General features: G+C 44.7%; 1 protein-coding gene across 9 annotated transcripts; it reads left to right on the top strand.

The window, feature by feature from the left end:
- The first annotated feature begins 537 nt into the window (after positions 1 to 537).
- On the top strand, positions 538 to 27,762 carry GIT2 (GIT ArfGAP 2). 9 transcript variants are annotated; one of them, XM_027894354.1, is made up of 22 exons: positions 538 to 651; positions 5,468 to 5,601; positions 6,143 to 6,255; positions 6,955 to 7,060; positions 7,363 to 7,449; positions 7,551 to 7,681; positions 8,158 to 8,252; positions 8,913 to 8,958; positions 9,457 to 9,462; positions 9,803 to 9,854; positions 10,330 to 10,402; positions 10,732 to 10,829; positions 11,111 to 11,222; positions 12,114 to 12,256; positions 13,036 to 13,185; positions 15,177 to 15,425; positions 16,795 to 16,884; positions 19,436 to 19,518; positions 19,611 to 19,793; positions 24,617 to 24,680; positions 25,489 to 25,737; positions 26,017 to 27,762. In XM_027894354.1, the coding sequence occupies exons 1-21, from the start codon at positions 600 to 602 to the stop codon at positions 25,699 to 25,701; spliced, it is 2,280 nt and encodes a 759-aa protein (XP_027750155.1). In that variant the 5' UTR covers positions 538 to 599; the 3' UTR covers positions 25,702 to 25,737; positions 26,017 to 27,762. The 9 variants fall into 9 exon arrangements, with proteins under 9 accessions (XP_027750155.1, XP_027750156.1, XP_027750154.1 ...); XM_027894355.1 differs by having other exon boundaries at positions 9,806 to 9,854; positions 25,489 to 27,762; XM_027894353.1 differs by having other exon boundaries at positions 25,489 to 27,762.
- Positions 27,763 to 27,929: the final 167 nt, after the last annotated feature.

The following is a 27,929-nucleotide window of genomic DNA, read 5'->3' as shown; positions in this document are numbered from 1 at the left end:
GACGAACCACAGAGTGGCCGGTGCGGGGGGGCTGACAACAGTCCCCCTCACTCCGTCGCTACCGGCGAGTGCACGGAAAGAGGAAGCTCCTACTGCTCCCCCCCCATCCGCGGGCTGGAGGATGGAACGTCCCGCCCGCAGCTGTCCCACCGCTCCCCGCGCGGGGGGGGGCGGGGGTACCGCGGCGTTGGGGCGGACACGGCGCTCTGCGCTAGCTGCCATCCCCCCCACCTCCCCTCGGCGTTGGTTTCGCCCACCCGCCCGCCATGGCGGGTAAGGGCAGGTCTTGCGGGTGAGGGCAGGGCTTGCCAGGGAGCAGCCTCTTCCGCCAGGCTCCCAAAGCGCCGTCTCTCCCACCCTCCCGCCGGGAGGGCGCGGCGAGAGCGCTCGGCACTGCCGCGCTGAGATAGCGCTCGGTACGAGGCAGGTCCCTGCGAGGGGCTGGTATTGCAGGTTGCCAGGAGTAAAGATGGCGGCGCGGGGCGCCGAGCGCCGGCGGCGCGGCGCCGGGTGAGGCGGTGCGCATGCGCGGTGCCGGCGCGGGGCTGGCGGGGCCCGTTACCGGCCCCGCTGCCGCTGCCGGTCCCGGCGGGGCCGCGATGGCGAAGCGCCTGAGGAGCAGCGAGGTGTGCGCCGACTGCAGCGCGCAGGGTGAGCACCGCGCCGCCCCCGCGGCACCGCCCCTCCCGGGGCCGGGGTGTCACCTCCCCCGTGAAGGGGCCGCGGTGGGTTGGGTGGGAAGGGACCTCCGAGCTCCCCCCGTCCCACCCGCTGCCACGGGCTGGGACGCCTTCCTCTCGGAGCGGGTCGCTCCCAGTTCCGTCCAGCCTGGTCCTGGTCACTCCAGGGTGGGGGTAAATTGCGTGTTGGAGCGCCCGGGTGCCGCCGGCACCTCCCAGGGGGCTGAGGGGGTAGAGCCCCGGGAAGGTCCTGTGGGTATCCGGCTGAGCAGGGGGACACCTGGGGCTCCCCAGCTCGGCAGGGATGAGGGCTGGCAGAAATACCCCTCCCAGACGCGGCTGACAGGTTGGGAGTGTGTCGCTGGGAGGGACGGGTCTGTCCTGGGGAGTTGGGGGGGTGGGAGCGGGGTAGAGGTTGGGGCCATTCCGCCCTTCCCGTGTTCCAGGGTCGGGAGTGGGTTAAGCTGAGCCCTGTGCCATGGCCGGGGCTGGGTGTTGGTGTCCCGGACTGCCAAGGAAAGTGGTGCTGAGGGCTCTGACAGACGCGGGTCGGGCAGGCTCAGAGCAGCATCTGCCGTGTGTTGACACGTCTATCACTGCAGATTGGTTTGGAGCTTATGGAGACAGATCTTGTCTTCAGAAAGGCAGTTCCATCTCCTGACCATCTGTAGTTCTGCTGCTCTTACATCTAAAACTGTCCTGGTTAATTTTTTTTTTATCAGGTTGTCTTTCCTTCTCTCTAGTTTCTGCTGTTTGTGTTCTGTCGTGGTTTTTCCAATATAATTAATTAATTATGTATGTACTGAAGTGAATTAAAACACTGTAATGTAGTTGATGTTTGAACGGTGAGAAGATAGGATGTGGGAGAGGGAAGAACAACTTGTATTAAATGGGACTTATGTTTAAAAAAAATAGAATAGTAAAAATCCCAGTCTTCTTAGAGAAGAAATTCTCCCCTGTGAGGGTGGGAAGGCCCTGGCACAGGTTGCCCAAGCTGTGGCTGCCCCTTCCCTGGAAGTGTCCAAGGCCAGGTTGGACGGAGCTTGGAGCAACCTGGTCTGGTGGAAGGTGTCCCTGCCTATGTCAGGGAGTGGGACTGGATGAGCTTTCAGGTCCCTTCCACCCCAAACCAGTCTGGGATTCTGTGACTCTACTTGTGTCTTCACAGATACCAGTTCTGTTTCTGCAGTAAATAGATCTGGCATCTCTCACGCAGGCACTTGTCCCTATCACACAAGGGAGCCTATCTATGCTTTTAAACATCAGGGTGTTCTCAGTCAGATAAAGCTGTGGGACTGTTTGTGTTCCTTAAGCTCGTCAGGTTTTCAGAATCACTGTTGGGACAATCCTGAAACCCATCCCTTTATTGTGTCATGTCGTGACATGACAGCATTGTCTGGTATTTATTTATTTATTTACTACAAATCTGCTGGCTGATCCATGGATGTAAGGAAACCTTAATTTAATCCTTTCTTAAATAAAATAAACTGTTTCTTTCCCTTAAGCAGAGAAGTTTGTCGGGGGATGCTGGGGGGCTGCGTGTGGGCTGTGTCAGGAGCCCTGGGAGCTGCACCAGGTCGGGTGTGCCTGACACCTGCATTAATTAGTGCTTCCCCTGGGACTTCCTCAATACTCCCTTTGTTTCTGTGACAGAATGTGGAGAGGTTTCTTTTACACGAGCTGATCTTACCGGAGCCCTTCTGGTGCACTTCCTATCCCAGGCAGGAGTTCACTCAGACCCGCGGCTGGGCTTGTCTTCATCTCGCGCTTCCTGTTTTGAATCACCCTGCAGGTTCCTGAAAGTGCTCGGCCCAGGCTCTGCAGCCTCTCCCCTCATGTCTTCTGTCTCAAAACCAGTGTGGGCAGCAGGACCAGGGCAGGAATCGTCCCTCTGTGCTGAGGCACCGTGACTGCTGTGTCTGGTTCTGGCCCCTTGCGGCAGGAGAGGCATTGAGGGGCTGGAAGGGAACTGAGCTGGGGAAGGGTCTGGAACACCAGGAATGGCTGAGGGAGCTGGGGGTCTCACCCTGGAGAAAAGGAGGCTCAGGGGGGACGTTCTGGCTCTCTGCAATTCTCTGACAGGAGGGTGAAGCCAGGGGGTGTCGGGCTCTGCTCCCAGGGAACAAGGGACAGGATGAGAGGAAATGGCCTCAAGCTGTGCTAGTGGAGGTTCAGGTTAGAGATGAGGAGGAATTTCTTCATGGAAAGGGTTATCAGGCATTGGAAGGGGCTGCCTGGAGAAGTGGTAGAGTCCCCATCCCCGGAGGTGTCCAAGGAACAACTGAATGTGGCACTCGGTTCTCTGGGCTGGTTGACAAGCTGGAGATCGGTCATAACGTGGACTCGATGGTCTGGGACATCTTTTCCAACCTAAATGATCCTGGGATTCTGTGTATTTTGGTACTGGCTTAAGCATATTCTGATCAAATCCGTTACTGGATCTCTCTTAAAAATTACTCAAATTCCAGCACAGATGCTTCATTCCAATAAATTTAAACCTGAAATATCCATTTTCCCATAAACTAAGAGCACTTCCTGCTTCTTCAGCCTGCCTAATACCACATTCCTTCTCCCTTTTCCATCCCCATCTGTTCTTTGGAATGAGTAAATGGTGCTAAGCTGGGTATGGATTGAAGTGAGGGGCCACAGATGCAGGAAGCGGTGTTGCAGTGCTTTACTTCCCTCTTTTTGATCAATGTTCTCCACTATACAAGGTACTAAACCCATTCTGCTCTGTGTCCTTTGGGCTCCTGGAGCCTTTGCAGGAGCAAAGAGCCTTCTCTTGGCCCAGTGTGCCCAGCTGCTCAGTTTCCTTGCTGAATCCATCTGTTGTCTTTCCTTTTGTTTTCCTTTTATTGCATTTATTTGCATCCCACTGTCCACATTTCCAGCAGTGCCCGTTTTTGACAGACTCTACCTAAATACAAACCCTTTCAGCGATGTGATTTCCCATAGGTACAGTGTACAAGCTGAAATTACAAGCAAGGCCTTGGCTTTTATTCTTCAGCAGAGTCTTTTTCTGCTATGAAATGACCAAAGAAACAGTGGCTGAATTTATCGGGGTGATTTGCTGTTGTTTGGGGCCAGCTGAGTTGAGTTTTGGGGTGGATGTAAAGAAAACCCCCAGTGCTGACTGTTGGTTGTGCAGTGAGTGATGCTCAGGAGCAGCCTGGGAGCAGTGACAGGAACGGGAAAGGGAAGGATCTGATCTATGTGTGATGAGCTGGGCTCTAACAAGAAGGGACCAGGCTCATTAATCTGGAAGGCTGCCTCAGTTTGAGTCTTTAGGTTACAACAGATACCTCTCACTTCATTGATGTTTTTTTTCCTTCTTGGAAGTGAAAGCTGTTAAAATAATGGAATGATTTAACAAGGAGATTGTAATGCTTGTTATTAATTTTGTTTTGAAATTAAGTTAGGGTTTTCCTTAAATCATCTGCTTTAATTGGACTCTGGGCTGTGATGGTTATCGTGGGTGAATAGGTGCTCCCGTCCCTCGTGGCCCGGGGTCCAAACAGGTTTGCCTGCATTGCCTTCAGCACAGAAAACATCAGCTCTGCTCAGAAACCACAGCTGTGATCAGATCTCATGTTCAAGGATTCAGCCAGTTTGTTGCATGGGTCAGAGAAGCCTTTTCCCTGATGCACCATTGCTCAGATGTGTTCTGACAGCACTCAGAAGGCCTCTCATCAGATACCAGGCTCACGTTGTACTCGCCTATTTGGCCCCAGACTCATCTCTGCATTTGATATTAAGACCTTTCCAAAATAAAAGAGAATTCCTTGATTTCCTTTTTTGTTCTCCTGCGATGTGCTAGGTCAGGAGCTCTGTCTGGCTGCTCAGTTGCCCGTTCCTGCAGAGTTCTGGCACGTTGAATTTCATGTGACACAGGCAGAAATTGGAGTTTCTTCTGGAGACTGAGCTCCGAGCAGCCAAGGGACCTGTTTGGTGTCCTGTTGGGCATTTATTGTTTCAGCCTGATGTACCATTCCTGCTCGATTTTATGCCTTCTGATGTTTGAAGCTCCGTAATTGCTCATATGTATTATTTACTACTTCACCTCCCCTCAGTTGTCTTTCTGTGTTGCTTGTAAGATGATTCGGTTTGGATCTAACGAGAGATGAAGTTATTTTGCTTGACAGTTTGGGATTTTACTGAGCCTTTGACTTGACACGTATGTACCTTTTTTTCTTTGATTATGACACTCTCGAGTGTTTTTATTATTTAAAGTGAAAGTTGAAGGAACATTGTAATAATATAGAAGTGAAGAGTGAGTAGTAGGGGAAGAAGCCTGACTGCTGTTCCCACTTTGTGTGTATGGACTGAATGTTTTTAAAAAAGCCATAAAGATTTTTGTGACAGGTTTGTGGTGGGTTTTTTTCCCCAAAATAAACCAACTAGAGTTTTTCCAAAGAATAGGTAGGTGCTGTTGTTAGGAATGTGGGGACTACATGAAATACCAAGTAAAGCACTTCAAGGCGGTGATAAATGCAGTGTCCTGTTATGCTTGGAAAGGAAACTATTTTCATCGGAAGAACTTCAAGCAGTGGGGTTTTTCCCAAGTTTCCTCAGTGTATCTCCTCGCTGTCCTGGGACTCCCACATGCCCCAGGAGTTCAAGGGCTGGTGTTTCCCATTTTCCCAGCACCCAGAGCCCCTGGCTGTAGCATTTACAGGCTCACACAGTGGCCAAGCAGAGAAGAAGGCAGAGCTCCTCTTTTTAGAGTCTGTGTTTGAAATATAAGGTCGTGTTGCCTCCTGTGTTGTAATTAATGTGCTCTTTTCCAGATCCTTGCTGGGCATCCATAAACAGGGGAATTCTGATCTGTGACGAGTGCTGCAGTGTCCACCGGAGCCTGGGCCGCCACATCTCCCAAGTGAGGCACCTCAAACACACGCCGTGGCCTCCAACGCTGCTGCAGGTAGGAAGGAAAACTGTTTTCCTGTGTTAAAATATCCTTAATGTATCCTTTGGATATATTGATATTTTTTTTATATCACTAAACTGTTGTTTAGGAGGGGCTGGTCCTCTTAATCTTTCATTTTCTAAGTTAGTCTCCTTTTGTTTCTCGTTTCCTATGATGGGCCACTAATACCACCAGACCACTGAAAACAGAATGGTCTCTGCCTTTTTAATTTGATACCTTTGCTTTGGAAGGTCACCTCAGCTTTTCTTTCACACCTGTGCAACAGATCTGCATCAGCTTAAATTTTCAATATATGGCAAGAATTTCAGTAGAGCTGCTGTTGGGAAGAGCAGGGAATTTTAAGGGGCTTCTCACTACATTCCACATCATAACCTCCTCAGCATGTGCCCAGTTCTGATATCCCAGGAGGTTCTGGATGCTGGCACACAAAATGGGAATCTCTTGGCTTGATGTCTGATTGGAAATAATTACAGATATTTGATTAGTGCAGCCAGCAGCGCAATGTCGATGCCTGTGTGTGTATCCTGGGTTTCAGATGGTGGAAACGCTGTACAACAATGGTGCTAATTCCATCTGGGAACACTCTTTGCTGGACCCTGCCTCTGTCATGAGTGGACGGCGCAAGGCCAGCCCGCAGGACAAAGTGCAGTAAGTGGGAAATGGCAGAATTGTTATTTTATAGAGCTGTAATTATTTTATTCGGCAGTGACAGAGCAGCAAAGAATCCATGGGAACCTGTGTGTGTTTTGTTGCTAGAGGAGAACAAGACTAAACTAGTTATTTGCTTACCTGTTATTATTTTTTCTTTACTTTCCAAGGATTAATTTTTTTTAATTTATTGCAAAAATTCATTGCTTGAATTCCCTGAACTATTGTTTCCTGACCTCTCACTTTTAATAGTGAATAGTCTTTGAATCAAAAGACTTTTAATTCTCATGCCAGGTGCTTCAGTTTTGTGAATGCTGCCAACTAAACTGAGTTTGGCTGAGGAATTAAGCAAAAATTGGGAGATTTCTGTCACTGATTACAGTGCTTCATTTTAAAATGTAAATAACTGCGTATAGCAAGTATAGATCTGTAGTGGGCATAATTTTCTTTTAAGAAATACACACCACATGCCATGGTCTGCAAATACTTTGATATTTTTAACAGAACTTTGCATAGTCAGACAATCTGCGCTGGGTTGTTTTTTAGTGAAAGTATTTTTCCACGTCTGACTTTGCCACTGGCAAGGATCTGATTCCATCTTCACTTGTGGATTTTCCTTTTTTCTGGAGCATCTGTATTACTATGAAAGCACTAATATTTCTTTCCTTTCCCTTCTGTTGCCTGGGTTTCTGTTTGCAGTCCCAACAAAGCCGAGTTCATTAGAGCTAAGTATCAGATGTTAGCGTTTGTCCATCGCCTGCCGTGCCGGGAGGACGACAGTGTCACTGCCAAAGACCTCAGCAAGGTGAGGGGGGCACCTGCAGGGACAGCACAGCAAACCTGACTCACTTCAGTTAGCTGCTTTTGATTCAACTACTGCAGTTTTTCTGCACTATTGCATAAATAAATAGAGCTTAACTTCACCTTGAAGCCACTTTTTTTTTTTGGTAATACATATGGATACTGGAGGTGATGACTGAGAGGCATTAATTTAGGTTAATTGGAGAAGAACTCTTTGAACACCGTTTCCTGAAAGGATTACTGAATAGCAAATGGTGATTCACAGTTGTTGCTGCTGTATTAAATATAATCCTGCTTCTTTTCCAGCAACTCCATTCCAGTGTGAGGACAGGGAACCTGGAGACCTGTTTGCGACTGCTCTCCTTAGGAGCTCAAGCCAACTTCTTTCATCCCGTAGGAACACTTTTTTCATTGTTTTGATAAACAATCAATTATAGCTCAATCTTCTACTCAGGCCTGTTGATTAAGCAGATACTTACCTTCATCCCTTGTAGGAGAAAGGAAACACCCCTCTCCACGTTGCTGCTAAGGCGGGACAGACTTTGCAGGCAGAACTGTTGACGGTTTATGGTGCTGATCCTGGCACGCAAGATTCCAATGGAAAAACTCCGGTTGACTATGCAAGGTAGAAGCTCTGACATGTATTACCTGATATTCATAAATCACATGAGGAACCTGCTTAGATACATTTCTGTCCTGAGAATAATCTGAATGTTAAATGCTAATTATACTTTTTCTAGAAAGAGTGGAGGCATAAAGAATATAAACAGGCATTTTCATCATTTCATAGCCCGTGTTCTGGGTGCTTGAGACAGTTGTGATTTCAGTGACACAGGCTGAGCTGTGCCAGTCTAGCAGCTCTCAGAAAAGGGATCTGAGGAGAAGAGTTTTTGCCAGCTCAGCCAGCTGAGTAGGCTCCAGGGGTGTGGATTGACTCAGGAACTGCTGTGGGAAAGGGCTGAACTGCACAGATGGGTCAGAGCACATGGGGTGGAACCAGGTTGTGGGTCTGTGCTGGGTTGTTCTAAATCAAATTCTCTGACCATTTTTGATTCTGTGTGTCTCAATGACTGACTGATGTCCCCTCTGTGTGTGACCCAGACAAGGGGGGCACCATGAGCTGGCAGAGCGGCTGGTGGAGATCCAGTACGAGCTCACAGACAGGTTGGCTTTTTATCTCTGTGGCAGGAAACCAGGTAAGCACAAGGAGCTGCACTCTGAGGTCTGTCTGTTTAGTTATAGGGTAGTTCAGCCTGTGGTGTATGATGTTTGTGTCAGTGTTAATTCACTTTTTATATCCATTTCAGATATTCTAATATTTATATTCTCTATAAGTTACACAGGAAGAACCAAAGAAAGTATAAGATGCAAGATGAGTGATGATGCATTTAAATTTCAGTTAAAACTGCAAGGTTTTAAAGATACCTAGATTTAAAATTAAGCTCCTTTCTCTTTTGCCACAAATGCATGTTCTATATATAAACTGTAGAAACTCTTCCAAGTAGTTTCTTGCAATTGAAATGCAAAAGCAGGGGAGTGTTAATTAAATGGGTTCCTTTTGAACACAAGCACACTTACAAGTTTTTAGCCATTAGGTGCCATAAAGTCACCTATTTTAGAACTTAATATTCTTTTTTTAATAGAATTTTAATACAGATAATAAACCTTAAATGGAATCTTTGATAACACCAGGAAACTGTTGTAGGAGCCTGCTTTTAAGACTTGCTAACTCTCTGTAATTGGAAATTGGGTAATTGCATGCAAGATAAATTATTCTGTGTTTGCCTTTTGCTTATATTCTTGAAAATGATAGACCAGTACCAACCTAATAAAGTGCAATTTGTTTTCAACTCTAGAGCACAAAAATGGGCAGCACTTTGTTATACCTCAGATGGCAGACAGGTAAGTTGCTGATTCCGTGGAATGTCTGAAAACATCAAAATAAAAAACCCCCTAATGATTAAATTTAATTATCTTTTTAAAGCGCCTTTTAAGCTTGTTGCCATTCCAGCTTTTTATGTGTGCCTTTATTAATTTTGCAAGCTTTTTCTTTCCTAGAAAGAATATTGTCATACAAACAAAATCAGAAAATTATAGAAGTTTGCTGTATTTGTTAAAATGCAGGGGGAAGGTGAGACAATTCTATTACAGGAACACACATGGGAATTCCTAAGAAACAGATTGTGTAATAATTTAAGGAACAATTGAGGTCGTTTCCTGATTTTTGAAAGTAATATTTACAAGAAAGTTGTGTTTTCCTCTGGAAATATTTATACTTTTGATCATCTGAGTGTTCTTAAGTTTTGACTGTGAATCAATGAAATAATATTTGTACCAAACAAATCAAGTATTAATTACAAGTCCCTGTTTCTCTTTTCTCGCTGTGCAATTGGAAATAAGACGGCTGTAAGTAAACTACTGTCCAACCTACTGCTTGCAAAATTTCTATGAAGAGCTTTAGTAAAATTAAAATTATATGGGTAAAAACTTGTGGGTATTCATATTCCAAAGGATTTTTGTGATTCTTTTGTTTTAAATTTAAGATTGTTGTGTTTGAAAGCTTACAAATATGCTAATCGTGACACTATATTAGTAACATCAGTGTGTTACAAGTGATACTAAAAATACTAAAATGTTAAGGGGTCTCAATAAAAGTGACATTTTACTCACTGAGTTACTGGAACACAGAATTTGTGTTTAAGCCCTGACATGCTGTAGATGTAATGATCACATCTTGTTTTCATAGCAGTCTGGATGTATCAGAACTGGCAAAAGCAGCTAAGAAGAAGCTTCAGTCTGTAAGTAAAACTCCTTTTCTAGACATGGCAAACTTCTCACTTCACCTTTCAGGCTTCTTAGCGCAAGGATCTCTTGAACCACCCACTGCAGGAACAGTTGGAAACACAAATATTTTGTGGGCCTTCACTGTTCAGTTATGCCCAAATCTACAGTGGTGTTTGATACTTCATTTCCACGGTGGCTCTGCTTCACCCAAACACACGAGGTCTTTTTGTGGTGAGATAGAAGAGAAAAATCCATTAACCAGTAAAGAAGTGTAGAGCAGAATTGTTGTCTCTGTACCCAGAAATTGGGTGATCATCCAAGTCTGCTCCATGGATTTACCTCACTGGGCAGGCTGAGAAAGGAGCATTTCTATGAATTATATAGGCTGAAGAAAAGAGAGCAGAGTTGTGCTCTTACATTTTCTCTGTGACACAGATATTACTGGGTTTAATTTATTTTCAAGCTGTAATTATTCTCTTCCACCCTTAGCTAAGCAACCACTTATTTGAAGAACTTGCCATGGATGTGTACGATGAAGTTGACAGGAGGGAAACAGATGCAGGTGAGTGAGGCTTTCTGGAATGAAATAAAATAAATCTGAATTGTTACATTACAAAAAGGATACTAATCCAGCCACATGTTCTGTTGAAATGCTTCTGTATTCAGTAATTACTGCTGATGGGAGTTTCTTTGTCTTGCATTGTGTGAAGGGGATGTTAATTCGAAAAATCCTGTGTTTTTCACAGAGTAGGGAACTCTCTGGGGAAAAAGCCTTCCTTTGAATTGATTGTGTTTGTGTTTGAAATTGGAGTCTTTTATTCTTTGACAAGAAATGCTGTCAAATAATACAGGAAGGTTATTCCCTGTTTTTGTTTTTTCCCTCTGGAGCAGTTTGGCTTGCAACTCAGAATCACAGCACACTTGTGACGGAGACCACAGTGGTCCCTTTTCTTCCCGTAAATCCTGAATATTCCTCAACCAGGAATCAGGTATGAAATCTTCTTAATACTGTAAAAATAACCTAATAGGCCAGATAATTTAGTAGGCCTAAGGAATATTGCTTTACTGTATTTCATTTTGTAGAAGAGTTACATCTACTTGGAAAGAAGTTAAAATAATTTCCATTTACCTTTTAAATCACAGTTTTTGCAATAAAGGTAATTGAATAGTTGACTCATTTTAAGTGTATAGTCTTAGTTTTTCTGGGAACTCTGCAGTTCATCTAATACAGGATGTACTTTTTTTTCCTCTGCATTATTCTGTAATTTAGGGAAGACAGAAACTGGCTCGATTTAATGCCCATGAGTTTGCTACACTGGTCATAGATATTTTAAGTGATGCCAAACGAAGACAACAGGGGAATCCTCTCACTGGTTCCAAAGGTGAGTTGTCAGCTCCTCTGAAGGCAGATCCTCAGTAGTTCAGTCACTCCCAGAACCCTTTCAGCAGTGCTGTGTCAATGGAGAGAGAGAGAGAGAGATTGTTTTTATAAATAGAAACTAACTCGTGCATATCAGACTACTGACAACAGGCCACCAAAATAATGCCCAGATACAGAAGATTAGTCCAGTAAAGTTGCTATTTGTAACACAAATCATGGGGGATATGTGCCATTTAGGAACATTCTTTTGTCATGGCTGTGATTTTCGTAATAATTTGATAATATTTTCTGGAATACTCCTGAACAGTGCAAGAGTGATACTTGTTTTGGCTGGCAGCTGGGATAATGGCAGGGGTTTAGATGTTGGAATTTCTGACTGCTCCCTACCTGCGGGACTTGGCTGTAATTTAGATCTTATTGCTAATTCACCTAATAAAAATGTTTCTTTTCTGTATTTCTTGAGCATGACAGATAGCAAAGATTACAAATACTCGCATTAACAACAAAGACAGAGCCACAGTTCTAGCCATGATGGTATGAAATAACATTGGAGCACTAGTTCTCCCTCTGGAGAGAAAACACAAAAAAATCTTTTCTAGCTTTTAATTTTTCCCTATATTTTTCCATTTGAATGCTGACATTCATTTATCCAGTATAGTCTGTTGGGTTTATTTAATATGTGTGAATTTTATTGAGCTGTTAAAGCGTGATTCTTACCACTTATTTTATTTGCCTAAACACTTAGAGGAAATGAAAAGGCAAAACCATCAAACTAGTTTTGAACAGTGGTAATTCATACCTCTTAGGTGGATCTAAATTAATTTTTTTTAAGTGTGCACTTCTATTTCTTCTCCAAACTCCCTTGTGTGTTTTTTAATGTGTTGATCTGCAGAAAATGTGGAACTGATACTCAAATCAATCAGCAATCAGCACAGCAGTGAGAGTCAGGATAACGACCAGCCTGATTATGACAGTGTTGCTTCAGATGAGGACACTGATCTGGAAACAAATGCAGCTAAGTCAAACAGACAGAAGGTAGGCTTGAAATAGTGATACACACCCTAAATGTTATTCATAAAGGGAATCTGCAGTCAATCCTTCTCCTTGTGAAGGGATTTAACTTGCATAAATGTTAGAAAATGGATTTTTAAATTAATTTTCTAATTAATTTCATAATCATGCCTCAGTCTGTGAATTTGCTAATAAGATTAGGTGTTGTGACTTGAGGAATTTTTATTTAAAAAAAAAAAATTTCTCTAGAAAAGTAATGTGTGTGTCTGGAGATAAGATAGAGACCAGATTGCAGAGATGAAATAATTGCATGTACCAAGACACCCTCAATCGGTGATTCCATAGTATTTCATGAAGTTATTGCTTCCTACTGAAGAAATATTTACAGGAGACCAATGTGAACAAGTCGTTTAAACCATTCCTGAAAATAATGCAGAATGGTGAAAAGGGGACAGTAGACCTATTAATTCTGCTTTATTTTTCCCTGGTGATATGCACACTGGATATTTAGCAGTCTGTCTTTTATGACTTTCCAGTTCTTTATTGCATTTAAAAAAATCCTTACAAAAAGAGTGTTTTTTCACTGAAATGCTGAGACAAATATTCTTAGAGGAGCTAAGGGTTGATTGACAGCAGATTTCTTTTATAGTGGACTAAAATGGTGCTAATTAATGGATCTTATTCATTTAACTTAGATTGAATTGTGATTCTTTTGAAGTAAATACATGAAAAGCTGTAGAAATGTCATTGTTTTATTTCCTTCTTCCTCAATGGTTTGAGTATTTTTCTGTTCCTGTTCCTAGAGCCTGGATTCAGACTTGTCAGATGGACCAGTGACAGCCCAGGAATATATGCAAGTTAAAAACGCTTTGGTGGCTTCTGAGGTGAAGATTCAGCAGTTAATGAAAGTGAACATCAACCTGAGTGATGAGCTGAGGATCATGCAGAAAAAGGTAACAGGCACAATACTGTAACCCCTCAATAACCCAATATTGGGATAGTGAGAAAACTCATTTTAAAGAGCTGCTCTGGGGTCAGATATGGCACTATAAATATTTTTGTGCAACACATGCTTTGAATGTTGTTTTTAGTGGAACTGATACTTATCTGACTCAACAAACCATGATGATGATTTGACTTACGTCAAAACTTTGACGTGAGTTTTCCAAGTGACAAAACAAGTCACTTTTTTTGCAAGTCTTGTATGTGTTTATTGTCTTTAAAAAATGAGGAAGTAAGTGCCATCTATATAATGCACTTCCAACTTTCCCAGTAAATATGTTGGGGTTTTTTCCATGTTATTAAGCCTAACTGGAATGAAGAGAAATTAAAATCCAACCTAGTTTGGCAGTACAAAATACTCTGCAATGTGTCAGCACAGTATAAAGTCCTTGTATACCAGGAGGCCAAGATTTATTTGTTTGTCTGTGTTTGAATCTATGGGGAAATAGCACTCACAGGATATAGTGGTAAACTCAATTCCTGCCTTAAACCTGCACTGTGGGTTTGTTTGGACAATGATACAGTAGAGGTGTCTCATTTACAGTATGAGTTACTTTGCATAGATGGTCTGATATGAACAGAAAACTGAGCATTTTTGCTAAAATCCTGAATTAAAGGATCAAAAATCTCATTTTGGAAGCCAGACCTCTAATTCCTTACATAAACAAATCAACAATTTGTTGTGTGCTTTGCAAATAGAGGTTTTTGTGGTGTTAAGGAGAATTTATATCTGTACTGAGTTCAATCTCCTGCCTGACATGGTAGCTAGAAAGGACTGGCTGCTTCCTCAGATTAATCCCTTTCATTAGTGTTAAAAATCCTGTTTTTCAAATAATTAAAATTCTGCAAGAGTGACACACAGAGAAAGTTGTTCAGGCTGGGCTTGTGCAGGTGAACCTGCTGTTTCTGGGCAGAGGGTGATGCTTTGGAGGGTGGTGGGACTGTTCAGCTCTTTGTACCTGAGGCCAGGCTAATTCAGCAGGTTGGAATATCCTTGTTTATTAAGGGCCAACATTCTCTTCTGTTGTGTTCAGATCTGCTGGAATGGTGAATACTGGGGGATCTCATGGTGTTTCCTTGGTCTTTTAACAGCTTGTACTGTTTGAACATTTCTCTTGCATCAACTGAATTAACTTTCCACTTATATTGAGTATCTTTAAGCAGATATAGTGTATTTAGGTTAAAAAAATATCTTCAGAGCCTATGAATTAATGAGGCTTCAGTATATTTATGTGGTGTAGCAGAGGGGAGACCGTTGCTGTGCTGCAGTTTTCTTTACTGAATCTTTCTGATGTGTTAATATAGCAAACTTACTCCGAGTAACTCCACCAAATAAAACAGAATTGGTGCATTTTTACTATCAGTCAAGTAATAAATGCTTTAAAATGCTTTCTTCTTGGCTTCTTAGAAAGCAGTAGCTGATGCTTAATTTTCATAAGCTAAATTTTCTTGCTTTTGCAGAGCAAGCTCGAGTTCCTTTGTGCTGCCTCTAGTGTCTGTGCTGCAGTTCTGGCACTGTCACATTTCATGGGCCTTATGTTAAAGTCTACTAAGTTCTTGTATTGGCTGCTGAAAGGGGTCACTTTGCTTGGAAAACTGTTGTGTTATCAGTCCTTTCCCTCACAACCTCATTGTATCCCACGATTCCTGTGTCAGTACGGCAGACTGGAAGGAATGGATCGTGTGTTTTGAACTACAGCACCCAATGTTAAGATCTAACTTAACTTGCAGTGCTGGAAATCAGCACCTAAATATTTCCACATCTGGAACACAGAGGTTTCTGTGCTTATACCAAGCGAGTCAAGTAGATTTTGAAAAAGAAATAACCTCCCAGCTACCCGGAACTGGATTTGGTAGTAAAGCTGACAGGCGTGTGTTGCATGGGCAGTTTGCTCTTGGCACTTGCTGTTAGGAAACAAACACTGCTAAACATTTCTTTCAGCTTCAAACGCTACAGAGTGAAAATACCAACCTCAGAAGACAGGCCACAACCAATATCTATCAGGTCCAAAGTGGTTCTGAGTACCCAGACCCCACCACCAATTCCTCCTTAAAGCGGCGCCCGTCGGCCCGGGGCAGCAGGCCCATGTCCATGTACGAGACTGGCTCGGGGCAGAAGCCCTACCTGCCCATGGGGGAGGTCACCTACCCAGAGGAAAACAGCCCAAGGCTGCAGCCCTTCCCTCCACACGTGAGTAAAACTGCTGCTGCTTCTGCATTTCTTCTCATGTTCAGCTTTCCTGGCTCTTCCAGCTCTGCTCGTTCACCGACGCTGCTCAGCTCTGCCTCAGAGGGGAAAAAAACAAGAGGGAATAAGATCTGTGAGAATTGTTGATGTTTGCTGTATTAACATGTCTGCAGGACCCTGATGGTTTGAAAAGTAGAAGCTGTAGCAGTTCTGGAACATGTAAACTGGAGCTTTTGGCTTCTGCTCAGCTGTTGTTTTTTTAACCACAATATATATGCCAAATATCAATATGTGACTGTTTGAAAACCAGAAAGGGGGGAAAATAGTATTCCAAGAAAGCAGGTAAAATTCATGGATTTCTTCAGATACACAGGCAGGTGCCAATTTGTGGAACTGCAGAACCACCTTGAAAAAATAAAATTGGAGCTGAATTTCCCCAGACCACTAGTTTCTGAGTTTGGAACTGGAGGATGGAGATGGTTTAGATCTGTCATTCAGATTCTTCTGGTTTAGTATTTTCCTGTGTGATGTGCAAATAGTGGAGAGGGAGCTCCCTATTACTAAATGAATTTTGTCCTGAGGTGTTCACACTTTGCATAAGTGACCCAACACACACCAGTACATTTAATTAATGAGTGCATTTAATTAACTAGTATAGTTAATTTTTTGTTGTATCTTTTTAGATCTCTCCATGGGCAGGAACACTTGACAGTATTTTTTAGACACATATTTAAAATTTGTGGATTTGTTACAGTATCTTTCCCTCTTGATAACGCTGTCTTGTATGTCCTTCCAGTTACTTGATTAAGACTTTTAAAATATATTTTGAAGTTATGGCATGAGGGAGGGCAAATGTTCCATGCACATTCCAAAAAGACAATTGAATGCACCAGGGAATCAGTGCAGAAATTTGTCTACTGGGTTTTTCCCTGCCTCCAATTAAATTAATTTAAACTATGACATCTGGATCATTTTGAATTGTATTGGCCTGTTGATACACAGGCAGTTCTGGCAGCAAGAAATGCCAAAATTCATTTGTGTGTGATAGTGTTTGCAAAACATGACAGTGCCCTGTATAGGTCCTTTGGTCACTTGGTTTGAACATTGATTTGTTATGTGGAGTTAGTTAATTTGGCATTGTGGTGAATATATTTTGTTCTCCATGGAATTTGGCACCTCTGGAATGTCAATATTAGGGTGAAATCGATTGGATTTTGAAAGAATTAAGTCCACTCAGGCTGAGCCGAACTCTCAAAATCATTCTTGCTTTGTCATCTCCATGGTTTTAAGAATGTTCCTTTATTTCAGTTAAGAGTTTATTTGTGTTTTGTTTGTGGTTTTTCCCGAGTGTTTTTCTCTTTCCCATTTTTAGATCGGGAGGAGTGCGTTTGTGACCTCCTCTTCATCTCTACCTTCCTTCCCCTCCACGCTTTCCTGGTCAAGGGATGAGAGCACACGAAGGGTTAAGTACCTGCCCACCTTTTCCCTGGAGGAGGTGACATCTCCCCAGAGCCAGATGCCTCTCTCTTCCCCCTCTCCCGCTGCCTGGCCTTCTGCATGGAGCAGAACTCATCCCTTCATTCCTTCTGCCACACACTGTGGGCACTTGCCTCTCTCTAACTTCACAATCTCTGGCGTTTAACACCACGCACCATTCTCAGATCACTTGTTCAGCTGCACAGCAGCCAGAAGACAAGTTGGTTGCTGCTTGGACAGTGATTTTCCAGGCGCTCGCTGGTATTTCTAAGCCGATGTAGGACTCTCCCTGCTGACTAAAAGCACTGCATGAGGCCCAGCTTCAAAACTGCTTTCCTTGGGGGCTGCACCTTGCACCAATCCAGATGGGCCTGACTGACTGTTTGTCTTATGGATAACAAGTTTGGGGGCTTAGATGTTGAATGGCCATACTCTGACCTTTCCCTGCCAGGACACAGAGCCTTCTTTTTAATTTCTTCTTGTCCCCATTTTATTTTGACTGTACAGTGTTTGGACATATCGATGCAGAAAATATTAGGTTTGCAAGTAGGGAGGGATATTCAAGGGAATATCCTGCTTGATCAAAAGGAAATCTGGATTTGGCTCCAGCTCATAGCAGTGTGGTACTAGAAACTTACTGAGGATTTGTGGTTTTTTTTTATTCTATGCTGAGTCTGTATTAGTGATTCCCATATTATTTTATTCTTTGTGATTCATTGTTGTGGCTTGTTTTTCTGACCATATAATAGAGCTCTGCACTATTGGTGTTGTTGTCTCTACATCTGGGAGAGGGGAAGGAAAGGTCAGACCCTACATATTATAGTTTCTTATCTTCAAAACATGTGTCACTTTTACAGTTGATCTTTACCAGCTGTTCTAGGGAGTGTTCAAAAAATGCTGTTTTTTTCTGTGCGAAGTAACTTCAAAGGGTCCATACTCCAGGTACTTCAGTAAGAATTGCTGGGTTTTGCATTGGATGAGCGCTTAACAAACCTACTGGATCCGAGCCAATGAAAACCAGTTCTTGGTCACATTTTTGCTCTGTTCTTGAGGTAGAAGTATTATTTCGTAAGCAGATTCCTAAGTGTGTGGATCAGAGATACAAGTTGGAGGTGTCCCTTGCAGTCCAACGCTTGAGATTCCCTCCTCATGACTTCAGGGTTTCTGTAGAGCCCCAAGAATGGTTGTTCAGCAGGGTCTGTAGAGTACCCTGAGCTGCTGACCTCTATGCAGAGTGACATGTCTGGTGTGACTTGTTTGCAAAGGGACAAGCTGCAGTGGCCACGTCTGATGGGCTGTGCAGTCTTTAAAAGACTACAGTAGGTGGATGTGTGGTGATCCTGGGGCCTGGCTGCAGATTTGGCCTCCAAGCTCATTTTGGTATCCCATTCTTCATTCCATCTTCTCTCTGGGATTAGTCTCCCACTTTGCAATGGGCCCACAGTGATCTGTCCAGTGTCCAGTCTCTGCTTCCCTACCTCTCTCCTGCTCCCATTTCAGCTTCTACTTTGAAATTTGCCCTGCCCTCCTTTTGACACCATTCTCCCATAGCTATCTACTCCTGAGCGTTGAATATCCCACCCTTGTTACATCCTGTGCTCTGCTCTGGGCCACATCTCTCACTTATTTGGCCTCCCAGCCTTGTGTCAGTATCAAGCCTTCAGTGGGCTCAATTCCTCACGTTTTGGCTCCCCACACCATTTTGGGCTTTAGTCTGCAGTGGACCTTAAGTGTTCTTGTGTCAGCCTCCAAACTGTAATGGGCTCCAAGTCTCTTCCATTCTGTGCCTCTTGGTTTTCCACCCACAGTTTGGCCTCCAGCCACCATCTGTCTCCTGTCTTTATTTTGGCTTTCCCATTGCCATGTCTTCAACCGTCATTTTGGTCTTCCATTTCTCAGTGGGCTTCCCAGGGCCAGCCTCTGCTCTGGTGTCAGATCCCAGTGCTTGATTTGGCCTCTGCTTTGTCATGGCCTCCCTCATTTGGTTCAGCCTCACGCCCTGTGTGGGGCCTCAGTTCTTGTTTCAGCTTCCCACGCTGGGTTTGGTTTCCACTCTGTGTTCAGCCTCCCACGTGGGCTCTGGCCTCTGGCCTCTGCTCTGCCGTGGGCCTCCTGTTCTTGGTCTGGCCTCTTTCTCCCTGGGGTTCTCCCCCTCTCCAGTGGGCTCCTGCTCACTGTTCAGGCTCCTGTTTCATGGTCCTGCATTCTCCATTTGGTCTCTCCTCCTGATGGGATTCTCCCTGTGTGCACTCAGGGCAGTTTCACTGGCAGGGGAAGGAGCTGTGTCTGTCTGTCCTGCCCTGCTGGGTTCCTGGCACTCAGTTTGGGGGGCTGTGCTGTGCTGGCAGTGCCCAGACCTCAGGTACAAGCTGCAGCAGGAACCTGGCATGGCGTGAGGGGTCAAAGCAGGCTCTGGGGCAGCGGCTGGTGCAGGAGCTGTTGTGCTGAGAGCAAGCCCATGTACACGGGAACAGCACTGGCACAGCCCAGGGCTGCTCTTCCCTGCACAGGCTGAAATCAATGTGTGTTCCTTGCAGGCCTCAAAGTTGGAGAAGCAGAGCAGCGTGTCCGAGAGTGACTATGACAACCCCACCACCCCTGTGGAGCTGGAGGAGCCAGGGTAGGTGCTATGACACTGGGCTGTCACCCGGCTCCACGTGTGCCCCCAGCCAGGTATGTCCCCAGGCTGACCTCTGACTCATTCCCCTGCAGGTCTGGCAGGAAGGGCCGACAGCGGAGTGTTGTCTGGCAGGGGGAGGGATCCATCCCTGAGGACACAGACCCAGCCCCCAGCTCCAGTTTGCCCAGTACAGAAGATGTGATTCGGAAAACTGAGCAGATCACCAAGAACATTCAGGAGCTGCTGCGAGCGGCACAGGAGAACAAGCATGACAGGTAAGGGGTGAGTGCTGGAAAAACTCTTCTGGTATTTTCACCTGTACACAAGAAGGTGAAAAGTACAGCCGCTCCATTTCACACCTATAAAACAGGTAGGTCTGGTGTTTCCTGGTGTCCTAGTCCCTGCACCACAGGATGAGTGAGAACGAGTGACCAGCCTCCTTGCAAGTATGTTCTGGCTGCAGTTCTGCCTGTCCTGCCCTGCCCTGCCCTGGCAGCTGCCCTTAACTTGTGCAGTCCTGCTGCAAAATAAGAGTTGGGTTAGATAAAAATCAGATGTGTTACAGAGGACTTGCTGCAAGTTCCTCTTGGATCTTCATACCTCTGTGTCCGTGGGTAGGACACCCCACACAAATTTGATACTTACACCAAGGCTTGTTTCAGGAGAAAATTGCAAAGGAGGGAGAAAATTGCCTTTCTCCTGAGGTGTTAGTACAGATAATGTACCAAAGAAAAGTATTGTGAACTGCTGAGTTTAGACACAGCTGAGTAAGCAGGACACTGACTCAGGATGTCAGGGCGCAGCAGCTTCTGCTCCCTCAGGGAACTTCAGATCCACCTGAACAATTAATATCCAGCGTAGCTGTGCGTGAGTAGAAGTGATACTGCCCTTGCTGATCATCAGGTGGTGCTCCCGCACAGCTCGTCTAGAAGGCTGTAAATAAGAATTACATATGCCCAGGTGTTAGTGCATTTTAGGGCTGGAACACTTTGGTCTCCAGGAAGTCAGACCCTGCAGGTAGGCGGGTCCCTACTCTGCTCCGGCCCCTGTGCCCTCTGCCCTCTGTGCCTGTGAGGAGCAGCAGCGGTTTGGGTTGAGCTCTCACTTCCTGCCTCGCTCAGAGAAGTGCACAACAATGGGGCCACTTTGGTTCTGTGTTTTTTCCTCCTTGTACTTTTCTATTTTTAGAAAGGCCAGGGCGGCCTCTCCCCCTCACGCTGAATGGTGAGTTCTAACGGGCTTGTGCTGAGCTCAGTGCCCTTGGCCAGAACCTTTTCCACTGCAGTCCCTTGTTACTTGTTTCTCACAGAGAAGCAACAGTAAGAGAAGCTTTAAATGAGTTTAGTTTTTGTGTATATCACAGTTTACAGTACTTGAATTTTTAAAAAAATCATTGAAAGAAACAATAGAACACACCTGGCTTTCACTGTTAAACTGATCAGATGTTTAAACAGCCTGTTACGTTCATTTTTGTTTTCTTGTACCATGTATGGAGTGGGGTGTTTCCCTGTACTTAGATGAGTGTCATCTTGCAAAACACTGAACTGTGAAGCTGCTGTTCTTTGTTTTCCTATTCCCTGGCATCCTTAACACAGGGGAATGCTTCCTTACCAAAATGAGATACTGGGGGTGTAATAATACATCCTCCAAGCTGGTGGTGGGAACGCTGTAGGGAGAAATCATGTGCTGTGTAGGTAATTGGAGAGTAAAAAAATGATGCAAGAGTATCATCTATTAATGAAACACCTTCTTCCTTTCTTTCCTCGCTCTCTTCCCACCCCTTTTCCCATGCTCCAAGCAGACCCTTGGAGCATGTGGGCACACTCCAGCTCAGACACAGCCTCGGCTGCTCCGGCACGCGGCTCCCCTGGGCTGAGAGAGCTCCCCTGCAGCCTCTGACCATGCAGCAGCCCAGCCCTGCCTCCTGGTACTCTGGCCTCTGTCCCTGCCTCCCAGGCACAGTGTCCTTTCTCTTTCTCTCTGCTGTCTCTTTCCCTCCCGCTCCGTCTGCTCGGGGGTCATGGAGGGCGATGCATGAAATGCTCTGGGTGATCAGGGACCTGCAGACCTGGGACAGCACCTGCAGTGACAGCACCCAGTGTTGATTTGGTGGGGAACATAATCACAGCCTGAACTGGAGATGGCTCTGGTGTAAAGGATTCTCCTCTCTCTGTTACATTTATTGTCCTTTGAGATAAATTAAATTACAACAACTTGGTTGGAATTGGATGATCATAGAACCATAGAATCACAGAATGGTTGGATTTGGGAGGGACCTTAGAGACCATCCCATTCCAGCCCCTGCCGTGGGCAAGGGCACCTTCCACTATCCCAGGTTGCTCCAAGCCCCGTCCAACTTGGCCTTGGACACTTCCAGGGATGGGGCAGCCACAGGTTCTCTGGGAAACCTGTGCCAGGGCCTCCCCACCCTCACAGGGAACAATTCCTTCCTTTAGGAAGAAATCTTTGAGGTTTTATGTTCCCTTCCAACCCAAACCATTCTGTGATTTTATGAACTAACAGCACAACATGTGGTTGCTGCTTCTGTGCACCATTGCAAAAAGTAGCAGGAGTTTCACATCCCCAGTGTGGAACATTCACACCTGACAGCTGAGTGTTTGTACAGCTGGGGGTCGGATGAGATCATTTGTATCTCAAATCAGTGAAAAAAATACGTGTTTATATAGGATCTTCCAACCTGACTAAAATACTGTTTATAAGTGCCTCACATAAAACTGACATTTAAGTGAGACGCTCTTTAAAAGAATTTCTCAGGTTCAAACCCCAGCTGACAAATGGTCAGGATTAGAGGAGGAGTTGAACACAAGTTACTGGTAATGATGGATTCTTTTTCCAAGCTGTCACTACTTGAATATCTTCGTGATGCCTCACTGCCATGTGTGTAAACCCAACACACGTCAGAGTATTTCACGAGCTCACAGCGAGTGTTTAGGTGATAAACTAAAGCCATTTCTCCAGGACACTGCAGCTGACCTAGAGAACATACAATAAAACACATCATTAACCTGGGTCTTTCATTCAGGTTACTCTGAGGGCTTTCTCTGCCTTGTCAGCAAGAGATTTAATCATCAAATTTCCCTTTTATGAGGTGGGGTGCTGGTCAGTGTGGCTGTTCAGGGAGCAGATTAATCATTAACTCAGCAGCGGAATGGGAACTATGGTACACTTGGAAGACCTCTCTCCACTTTTAGTTTGGAAGGACTCATGTGATTTGAGACACATGGATATACTCCTTTTACAGCAATTTTCCTGCATTGCCAAAATGACCCCAGTGTGTTGCTTCTCTCAGTGCATTTGCAAGTGACTGATTTTTGCACCTTTGGTGTTGCAAGATGACTGAATAAATAACGAGTGGGGAGTGGGTTTTGGGGCTCTTTTTGCTTGAAAGGGCACTGACCTACCATAACCTACAAATGCTGAAGAGTTTTCTTGAATGCTCTTACTTAGTGATTTTTGAGATTCTCATGTTTAAGACTGAATCATGTGAACTATTCTTATGCTAAAACTGAGTCTTTGAAGCATAAAAACAAGTCTTTTGAAATTAGGCTTGTGACAGAGCACACTAACACTTCACTATTTACCATAAGTAGTAAATAGTTTTAAGATGTATTTTGAACAGACCAATTTTCGTTTGGTGTATAAATCAGAAGTGAAACCTATGAGGACTAATGGAACCTGTCTTTGCTTTATGAGCTAAGTCACCAGAATTATGGAATATTTAGCCTCAAACTCACACGTGGTGAAAGCAGTTGGTAGTTTGAGGATGCATGTGTGTGTAAACTGCTGTGTGAGATTTGTGTGTTGTTTGTTTACTGTGTATTAATTAATCCGAGAAGGCATCTTGGTGTTCTAAAATTGCCTTCATGTGATGTTTTACCTTTAGTTAAACTTCACCCAAAAAGTCAGGTTGGAATTCCATATGGGAAATTGGGCTCGGCCCATCTCAGTAGGGGTCTGGCCTTTCCATTTGGGAAATGAGAAAGGGGAAATGCATGGTGCTGCATTCCTGGCTTCAGCTGGTCATGAACTGACACAGGAATGGAAATAAATTTACTCAGGTCCCACATACAAAATTATTTTTATTTTTTTTATCTGCTTTTGGTTGTCAAGACTGCAAAAAAATTTGCTTTTTTTTTTTCCCCCCCAAGCACCTCTGTATCACCACATTTTGTTTAAATATTTGCAAGCTGCAGAATGTCACTTAACGTTGTGCCTGACTGACTTGAACCAGTTTGGTTGGCGTGGGTGTCCTGCACCCAGCAGTAACCCACCAAACAGTGAGCTGAGCCACTTTCTGTACAGTTTGGAGATGAACTCCAGCATCTGAACAGTTGGAGGGGGGAGGGAGCCTAAGAAATGTGAGTATGAATTAATATGCAGTTAATGAACCATTGCAGCAAGTCTAGAGAAGGCCATGAGGTGAGTAAGAGGACTGGAGCAGCTTCCCTATGGAGACAGGCTGGGAGAGTTGGGGCTGTTCAGCCTGGAGAAGAGAGGGTTGTGCGGAGACCTCAGAGCACCTTCCAGGGTCTGAAGGGGCTCCAGGAGAGCTGGAGAGGGACTGTTCACCAGGAACTGCAGTGACAGGACAAGGGGGAAATTTAGGTGAGATATACAGAGGAAATTCTTCCCTGTGAGGGTGGTGAGGCCCTGGCACAGGCTGCCCAGAGAACCTGTGGCTGCCCCATCCCTGGAAGTGTCCAAGGCCAGGTTGGACAGGGCTTGGAGCAACCTGGGATAATGGAAGGTGTCCCTGCCCATGGCAGGGGATGGAACTGGATGGGCTTTCAGGTCCCTTTCAACCCAAACCAGTCTGTAATTCTGTAATGTTCACATTTCCATACTTGCATACAAATGGAGACTTTCCCAACAACAGTTGGTCTAACAGGTGCAAACAGTTATTCCCCCAAACCAACTCTGAAGAACAATGAAAATTTAAGAACTAATTTTGCAGTGTTGGTTAAGCTCTTGCTTTTTCTGAAGTTACACAGTTGTTTTTAGAGTAATAGCCACTGACTAGTGAACTGGAAGCAGGAGAGTCTCTCCATAATGAATAACCCAGTGCATCTTTTTGCAGCTATATACCATGCTCCGAGAGAATACATGTGGCAGTAACAGAAATGGCAGCTCTGTTCCCAAAAGTAAGTACCAGCCAATGTCAAAATGGTTTTGGCCTCATTCCCTGTGTTTAGATTTCCTTTCAGAATAAAAGCCAAAAGCCAAAGGAAGGGAGAAATTATGAAGAGTTCTACACCTTGCATCTCTGCATTTATTAACATGGCAACTGGGAAGGGCTGAAGTGCAAATCCAGGCCTTTAATTGCACTCTTGAACTTAAAATTCCTAAGAATTGCACTGAGTTCCTCCAAAACTGGAGGCTACTTGGATCGAGCTTGAAGAGTTGTGGGGTTATATGGGAATTTCATCACTCATCACCTCCTTTTCTATCTGAGTGCTGGTGCCTAGATTTCTTACTTACAGGCATGTTTAGATCTGTTACCCATCCACCAAAGCGATCTGTTTGTTCGCAGCAAATTTAGGGAGTGACATCTCCATGACTGAGTTCTTGTAAAGCCTTACCTACCTTTCTAAAACTGCCAGCAAAGATCTAAGGCTGTTTGTGCCCGTCTGCACTGATCGTCCTGGACACGCTGTCCCCTCCTGCCAGCCGGGACATGGGCTGGGAGCAGGAAACAGGCGCCAGAAAATGTGTATGAGTAACTTCCTACGGGAGAGTGAAGCAGCATTCCCTGTGCACCGCCTGGCAGGGGCTTGAAACCTCCCTGAGACGAGAGAGCAGAAACTGCGTCTCCTGCCGCGCCGAGAGGCCTGTGCAGAAGGGCAGGACCTGGCAGCAGATGTCCCCCGTCAAAGAGCCCTTGTGAGCACTCCCAGCTGCTGAAAAGGGTTTGTTGTTCTGCCTAGTTCAGCTTCTGCTTTCCCTCCCCAGAAGCCCAAGTCGGAGCTGGTGAGGACGTCCTTGCGCCTGCTGACCTCCAGTGCCTACCGGCTGCAGTCGGAGTGCAGGAAGGCCCTTCCCGTGGAGAGCAGCCCCAGCACGGACATCCAGCTGGTCACACAGCAGGTCATCCAGTGCGCCTACGACATCGCCAAGGCTGCCAAGCAGCTCGTCACCATCACAACCAAAGAGAACAACAACTGAGTCACTCGGGGCTTTTTAGGCTTGTTTTTTTTAAAGGTTGGATTTCGACACCTAGGTGTGGGACTATTCGGATTTTTATGAGGAAAAACTTAAAGGGGCAAGAAACTTTTTTTTTTTTTTTTTAAACTCAGTATTATTTTTGCATGTTTTCTAACCATCTTATGATTAATTTAACCCACTGCCTTATTTTGTGCCTGTGTTGCCAGTGTAGTTATGGATAATAGCATGTTGCAAATAGCTGTCGAGCCAATACCACGTCCCAGCGCTGTCTTGAGCTCTTGTAGATGTTTCGTTGGGGCCACGTTCTGCTTTCAGGTCCTGCTTGTGGGACTCCTCTGGAACCACCTGCACGGATGGGAGGGCAGTGTCCGCCTCGCTCCGTCCATCCTGGAGCCTCACCTGCCAGGATCCCGCTGGATGAGGCTCCGAAGGCTCCGGGACCCTCACTGCCAACCAGCAGGAAGGAGGTTTGTCGCTCTGGTAACGGGGTACAAGCCGAATATTCTCTCTTCCCATATCAACTGTTGTGCAATATGTTTTTAGTCTGCTAAACCAATAGTAGTTGTGGGCATCCGAGCTTGTTACGTGTAACTCTACAAGGTCTTTGTCACTTTATCTGTTTTGGAAGGAATTTGAAACTTAATAGTTATTTCTTTTAGTTGTCACTATGCCATTAATATATATGTTTGATGTTACTTTTAGGGCATTAGTGGTTTAAATATTATCCTTTGTTTCTGAGTTAGTAATTCATTCTTAAGTTTCCTACAGAATTTTCCCCCTTATCTTCAAGGCACCGTCTTGTTTGCAGCAGCCTTATTCAGTAACTCCACATCCAATTTCACTAAAGGTTTCTGTGCTAATTAACAAAAAAAAGGAAGTTAGAAGAGTGCCAGTGCAAAAGCAGCTTTGTCTGCCATGGTATATAACCTCTGTACCTCAACATATCCAAATGTGAAAACATTTCTTTTAGCTCCAAAGTTTTTTATGCAACTCCTTCAGAATTTGACAACTTACTGAGTAACCCCTGCCAGGCTGCCTGGCCCAAGGGTGGTCCCCAGTGGCCACGTGTGCTCCAGGTTTCTTTGTTTTTAACAGTTCACAAAAGTGTGTCAGTCCATAATTTCAAAAATGAGACATTTCGGGAATCTGAATTTCAGGCGGGAGAGGAAATCACTAGTTTTTGCTCTGCCTGTCCCCCATTTGGAAGTGTGTTGTTACTGCCCAGGAACTGCAGCAGAGGGTGGTTCCTTTTTAAATTATGGTGTGTTTGCATGGATATCCAAACACAAGTGCCATAACACTGCTGGATTCCTGATGCTGTAACTGGCTTCCAGAGTCTGAGGAAGGAAGGAATGGAGAGAGGAGATGACAACTCCGTAAATTAATGTTCTTCACTGTGGGGTTTTATTTTCTTTCTGCCCTTCTGACTCCCAGAAGCATCTCTCATGGGAACACAGGGAGGCTGAGATTAGAACTGCAAAAGACCTTTGTGAAACCCCCTTCAAAATCATGCTCCTGGCAATTAAATAGTAAGAATCTTCTAGGAACTTCTTAAATTGGAATCACTGAAAGGCAGCAGCTGGTCTTTTTCAGTCTCTCAGGACTCCGTTGTGTGCTGTTCTCTTAACATATCTTACCTGCTTTCCAAAGCAGGGTGACACTGAGTTACAGTGTCATTTATCTCTTATTTAAACCTGCCTTTGATCCAAACCCAAGGGACACTTTGGTAACTGCCAGCCCTTGCTCCAGCTATGCTGAAATCAGAGGGGTTCAAACCCAGCGGGGGAACCCACGAGCAGCACGTTCATTAACCCTCCCAGCACACAGCACTGCAGTCACAAAGTTTATAGCACCTGAAACAACAAAGGTGTTTTTTTGCTTTTATTACTAGATCTCCTCTTGTTCCCCTGTAAACAAACTTGCTCTTCCTTTACAAAATGCTGCAAAGGAAAAGCTTTTTTGCCTTTTTTAAAACCTTGTATTTATCAGTGTCATTCTGTCTGTACAATATTTTGACCTAATCTTTTGTTTACAGTATTACTATAAAATGCTAAAACCCTTTCTGTGTGTGAAATAATCTGGGTTTATTTGACTGCTGCTTCTGTAAAGATCTTGGAAAAGGTTTCTCTAGTTGACAAAAGTGCTGGGGTGACTCCCATCTTTGTCACAGTTCTGTATCAGCTCCTTGTGCTGTGACAGGACTGATTTCAAGGTGCAGTTGCCAATGA

Source organism: Empidonax traillii, unplaced genomic scaffold (genome assembly GCF_003031625.1).
Source record: "Empidonax traillii isolate 1590-97213 ecotype Southwest subspecies unplaced genomic scaffold, ASM303162v1 scaffold426:size1138770, whole genome shotgun sequence".
Lineage (NCBI taxonomy): Eukaryota > Metazoa > Chordata > Aves > Passeriformes > Tyrannidae > Empidonax > Empidonax traillii.
This window is presented reverse-complemented; position numbering and strand designations above follow the sequence as displayed.